This window comes from Podarcis pityusensis (genome assembly GCF_964106645.2).
Source record: "Podarcis pityusensis genome assembly, chromosome: 13".
Classification (NCBI taxonomy): Eukaryota; Metazoa; Chordata; class Lepidosauria; order Squamata; family Lacertidae; genus Podarcis; species Podarcis pityusensis.
Window position 1 is genome coordinate 46,186,743 of NC_138038.1, and position 6,000 is coordinate 46,192,742.

At 44.7% G+C, this 6,000-nt stretch overlaps 1 protein-coding gene across 1 annotated transcript in view; it reads right to left on the reverse strand.

Moving 5' to 3' along the window:
• Positions 1–3,759, reverse strand: part of LOC308461930 (olfactory receptor 6M1-like) — a gene marked incomplete at both ends in the record, with an annotated part of 28,663 nt that extends 24,904 nt beyond the window's left edge. Inside the window, one exon of the mRNA XM_080979099.1 lies at positions 2,818–3,759. Coding sequence (XP_080835225.1) covers positions 2,818–3,759 — 942 coding nt within the window. The remainder of the gene's footprint in view (positions 1–2,817) is intronic.
• Between the last annotated feature and the right edge of the window lie 2,241 nt (positions 3,760–6,000).

The window sequence follows — 6,000 nt, forward strand, 5'->3', positions numbered from 1 at the left end:
AGGAAGGGGACCATGGATCCTCCGCTGCTGGAGGCTTCAGCGGATTCCTCCTCCGTAATTGCTTTGAAGCAGGAAAGTGGGAGGGGGGCAGTTTACACTCGTGTAAGCAGCTCCTCTCCCACTTTCCTGCTTCAAAGCAACCACGGAGGAGGGAAAGAGGGGACCCATGGATCCTCTTCGCTGCTCGAGGCTGCAGCAGATTCCCTCCTCCCGGGCTCCCTTTGAAGCAGCAAAGTGGGAGGGGAGCAGCTTACACTCGTGTAAGCAGCTCCTCTCCCACTTTCCTCCTTCAAAGCAACTACGGAGGAGAGAAGGAAGGGGACCATGGATCCTCCGCTGCTGGAGGCTTCAGCGGATTCCTCCTCCGTAATTGCTTTGAAGCAGCAAAGTGGGAGGGGAGCAGCTTACACTCGTGTAAGCAGCTCCTCTCCCACTTTCCTCCTTCAAAGCAACCACGGAGGAGAGAAGGAAGGGGACCATGGATCCTCCGCTGCTCACGGCTGCAGCGGATTCCTCCTCCTTGATTGCTGGGAGTTTCTCTGGGCAGGAATTCCCTCAGCTTAAGTGGGGTGGGGGAAGTGTGGCAGGTAGGGGGGTACTGAGAGACACATGTCTCTCAGATGAAAATTGGGAGTGGGCATTGTGTGAAGTGGCTGTGGATCTCCTGCCGCAGAACTGTAGGACTGTATAGAGTTGGGAGGGCCACCCAAGGGTCATCTAGCCCAGCCCCCTCACAATGTAGGAATCACAGCTAAAGAACGCCAGGCAGACGGTCCCCCAACCGCTGCTTAAAAGCCTCCAGTGGTGGAGACCCAAACACCTTCCGAGGTCATAGAATTGCAGGGTTGGAAGGGAACCCCAGGAGTCATCTAGTCCAGCCCCGGTGGACAGCGGGCGCAATCCATCCCGTTGCGCAGGACTAAAGATGCTGTGCAAGGCTAAAGAAGAAGCCAAGGCAGTGAGCGGGATGGATCGCGCTTGCTGCCTTGTCTTCTTTAGCTGCACTGGAGAGGTTTAGCTCCTGGCTGGAGAGGTTGCGCGGCTATAGATCCCGCGCACTGTCTTGGCTTCTTTGCTCTTTGGGGCTGGGGGGGGGAACCCGGGCTTCCCCCGCAGCCCCGAGAAGCTCTGGGAGAAGTGGACAGGCTGCATGCAGCCTGTCCGTTGCTCTTTGGGGCTGGGGGGGGGGATAATATTTTTTTCCTTGATTTCCCCCTCTAAAAACTAGGTGCGTCCTGTGGTCCGGTGCGTCCAATAGAGCGAAAAATACGGTAACAACAACAACACACTGCCATTTTGAAAATTCACTGCAGCTCTAACCATGCCTACTCAGATGTTATTCACATGGAATGTAGTGAGGCTTGCTCCCAGGTAAATGGGGTTGGGACTGCAGCTTTAATATTATATGTGCCCCAAATACATCATCCAAAAAATATTTCTCAGAATCCTCCTCTAAAAAGGTAACCCACATCTCACCTTCTCTTTCACTGGAGAAGTTAGTAGTAGCATAAAGTAAGTTAAAAGGTAAAGGAACCCTGGACAGTTAAGTTCAGTCAAAGGCGACTATGGGATGGGGTGCTCATCTTGTTTTCAGGCCGAGGGAGCTGGTGTTCACAGTAGTACTATTTTTTAATTGAACTTATATACTGCCCTATACTCAGAAGGTCTCAGGGTGGTTCACAGAGCAAAATCAACATAAAAACCACCATATATATAATCAATATGAAAACAACAACCCAATAACCCCTCGACAAAAACAAACAAACAAACACATTTTAAAAGGGTATAGTCTGTCAGTCGGATCAACCAAAGGCTGATGAAAAAAGGAACATATTTGCCTGGCGCCTAAAGGTGTATAATGAAGGTTCCAGGTGAACTTCCCTGGGGAGAGTATTCCATAGATGGGGGGCCACTACAGAGAAGGACCCCGTTCTTGTGCTACTAGTAGCAATAGGTAGGAAGCATCACACTTGCAATTTTAAACACATTTTTTCAAGCACTTCTTTAAGGAACTCTGTCTTCTTCAATATCACACTCCTGGGAGCCTCTTTCACTTCCATGTTCAGTATTGGCATGAGGGCAATGTTTAAGACTGCCACTATCCAGCTTACGCAGGACAAGGGATGAACATTGGGTCTCACATACATGAAGAGACCAAATCTCTCTCTCTCTCTCTCTCTCTCTCTCTCTCTCATCCTGGCTATTTTTCCTAAGAATAGCTGCACTGGCAAATCAGCTCTATAACATACTATATTTGATGGAAACCAGCTCTTAACCCTAACCTGCTTAATCTGAATTGTTAAAAGCTAGGCCAAACAAGAATTTGAGGGTTTCTGGAGTATTTTGATGTGTCTGCAGCAAAAGGGTGTTCTAGAGATGTGGAGCTGACAATGCAAAACCTTGCATTATATTGATTGTGAGTCAAACAGATAGCTTACTAAATGCTGGATGCTGCGTATACAGCATATTTAAAGCACATGGCATCTCCCCTCAAAATCCTGAGAACCGTAGTTTGTTAAGGGTTCTGGGAATTATAGCTCTGTGAGGTGTAACACTTTAATGGAAGTCATGTGCTTTAAATGTATGATAGTCCTGTATGATCTTAAATCTCATGGTATGCGGTAACTCCCAAAATGTACAGTCCTATGCATGTCCAGTGAAATAAGTTCAATTGAGATCAGTTGTACATATTCCCAGGTAAATGTGTTTAAACTGATGCTCCAAAGGTGTTAACCTCCAAAGTCCAAAAGAGTATTCCCAGTCATTAACTTCCTTACATGGGAAGAAATGGCACACAAGCCTGAATCAAGAAACCACCTCCTTAGAGCAAAATGTCCTGCTTAGGGCTTCCCTCAAAACTTCTTTGACCTTCTCATTCCTGAGGCTATATATGAAAGGGTTCAAAAGAGGAGTCACCACTGTGGTCAGGATGGCAGCAACCTTATCAAAAGCCAGAGAGTAGCTTAGATTTGGACGGACATACATGAAGATGGAACTCCCGTAAGCGATGGTGACCACAGTGATGTGAGAGGCGCAGGTGGAGAAGGCCTTTTGCCTCCCTTGGACAGATGGGATTTTCAGGATGGTGGAGATGATATAGCTGTAAGAGACCACAGTGAGCACCAATGAGCTGAGGAGCACCAAGGAAGACAGAAGGAAGTTAAGGAGCTCAATGAAGTGAGTGTCCACGCAGGCTACTTCCAGCAGAGGTGCAATGTCGCAAAAGAAGTGGTTGATGTTGTGGCGGCAGTATGGAAGTCTGGAGACAACAACTGTAGGGCAAAGAACTAAGAGGAAAGCCCCTACCCAACAGCCCAGAACCAGAAGGAAGCACACATGTTCATTCATAATGATGGTGTACCTTAATGGATGACATATGGCCACGTACCGATCAAAGGACATGACTGCTAAGAGGATAAACTCCACCGTTCCCAGGAAGAAATAAAAATATGTCTGAGTGATGCAGCCTGTGAACAAAATGGTTTTCTTTTCAGCCAGGAGGCTGGACAGCATTTTGGGGGCAATCACGGTAGTGAATAGGATGTCCAGAAAAGACAAATTACTGAGGAAGAAGTACATAGGAGTGTGGAGTCGCAGGTCAGTCCATATAATGGAGAGGATGACCACGTTTCCCATGAGGGTGAGCAGGTATGTGAAAAGCAGGACCACAAAGGAGAAGATCTGAACCTCACGGTGGGCTGGGAAAGACAGGAAAACAAATTCCTTCACTGATGACTGGTTGTTGGTCTCTGGATCCATTCTTTGCCCTCTGCAATGGAACATACTTTTTAAACAACAACAAACTGAAGCTGAGCTCTTGCTGCATCATCAGAACCACATGTTATTATAGCAAATATATTTTAAGACCTTCATTTGATGAACACAGCTGATACTGATAAAAGGTAGTTGCCCCCAGGAATGCTCATGCACAAATTTTTTTTGTTAGTCTTCTAAGGCTGTTTAGCCTTTTCATAGAATCATAGAAACATAGAGATGGAAAGGACTCTGGTGGTCATCTAGTCCAAGCCCCTGTAATACAGGAATCCTGCTCACAGCCATTCCTGGATGGGCTCGAACCACCAACCTTCTGGTTAGCAGGTAGTTTTTACTGAATACTATTTAGAAAACAACTCACCTTAGTAGGACTGGCTGACATCCTACTAAGCTGACGTGGCTCTCCTTGGCTTGTTGATTGATGTGATCAACTTCAAACCTCGTAAGTTGTGATGCCTGCTAGTAAATGAGTGGTGCTAACAAAAGATTCAGGGAAGCTTCTTAGAGTCCCATAGATTCACAAATGGAAAAAGGATCGAGAAAAAAGGGAAGCAGAGAGATGAACATCTTCCACTTTGTTAGATAATTTAAATGCTGCTATTTCTAAATGGAGTGAAACCCCCTTTTCTTTCGCATTTGTTTTGGACCCTCTCATGTGACTCAAGGAGACACTTCTCTCACACACCCCACTATTTAATGGGAACTAGGTGTCCTTTTATTTTTTTTTATTTTTTTTTAAATCATATTTATTAAAGTTTCCAGAAATATAAAGATACAAAGAAAAAAGAAAAAGAAAAAGAAGATATTTAAAACCTTACTTTCATTGCCTACTTTCTGGGACTCCCCCCCTCCCCCCCCAACTGTATTCCCCTTTCCTTAATTTGGTTCTACAAGCTCTCACTCCCAATTTGAAGCTTAATTTGTTTAACCCACTATCCAGATTGAATTGTACAAATCTTGCACCATCCCACATCATTGACAAAAAAAAAGAAAAAAGATTTTCCCCAAGATCCACCCCAGTTCCTTCCACGAATTCCCTTTTTTTAAACACGTCCAATCAAAATAAAATGACATGCGTAAGTTATATAAAGAAATAGAAAATAAGAGATATAAAAAAAAAAATTCAAAAGATTGTTACACAGCCTTTGGATTCCAAATCTCTCCCCCCCCCCTTCCCCGGTTTGAATTCCCCATGTCCATCAGTCTATACATTATCATCCTGGAAGTCTCAATTTCATGGCCAAATTTCTCCCCAATTCCATCTTGCCGGTTTTCTTTTAATTTATTAATTTTAATGATATTTAACTTCAAGTGTCCAATCTAACAAAGGCCTTTAATTTCCTTGATCTTTACCACTCCTCCCATTGTTCTTTCCGTGTCGTAGTCAGTCCTTTGTTCTTCTTATTCCTCACTTTCTCAGGTTTCTTGTCCTGTTCAGCTGCTAAAACTTTCTAATTCAGAAATCTGGTATCTCTACAGAGGTTTGTTATTCAGGAACAAAAACTTACGTCCAGTCCCTTCCTTTCTTCAATAGAAAATTCTATTGTCTCCTTTAATGTAAATACCTCTGTAGACAAAATACTATTTCAGTTTTGCAGCTTTCCCAGAAGATAACAAGTCCTGTGCGAATCCCGGAGTATTTTTCCACTTACGACCGTTCTTGTAATGTCCCGATACCCCTCTAGGGGGATTGTAATAACTTTGTATCCTCTGATCCAAAAGTCAAATTGTTGTTCCTTATTTTCCGACAGTTTATATCCATATTATAGCAAATTGTAACAAAATTAACCAGCAAAGTCCTCGTAACAAAGTCCTCTTTATATTCTCCAGCTTTGACAGCTACTTTGACAGCTGTCAAAGTCTCCGTCTCTCTTCACCAGGCTCCGCGAATCGCCCCGGTTCCCGGGGGGGGGGGGTTGCATTTTCCTTCTCACCCTCCACTCTTCTCCTCCAGCACAGTTCTTATAATTTCGCATCGTGGAATTAATGATTTTTATCAGAAATATACTTCCCTTTGGACCTTGGTTACTCAGTCCTTGTTTTGGAATGCTTACAGTAGGGGGGGGGATTGACTTCCTTTTTAAATCGCCCCCGCTCGTGCCAAATCCAAAATTTTGAACCCGGTTTCCCAATTACTCACGGGTTGTTGTTAATAGTCCAAATTTTCAATGGAAGAAGTCAGCGCTCTCCATCGAATGGCATGCGGCTGCGCTCGGCAGGGAAAGC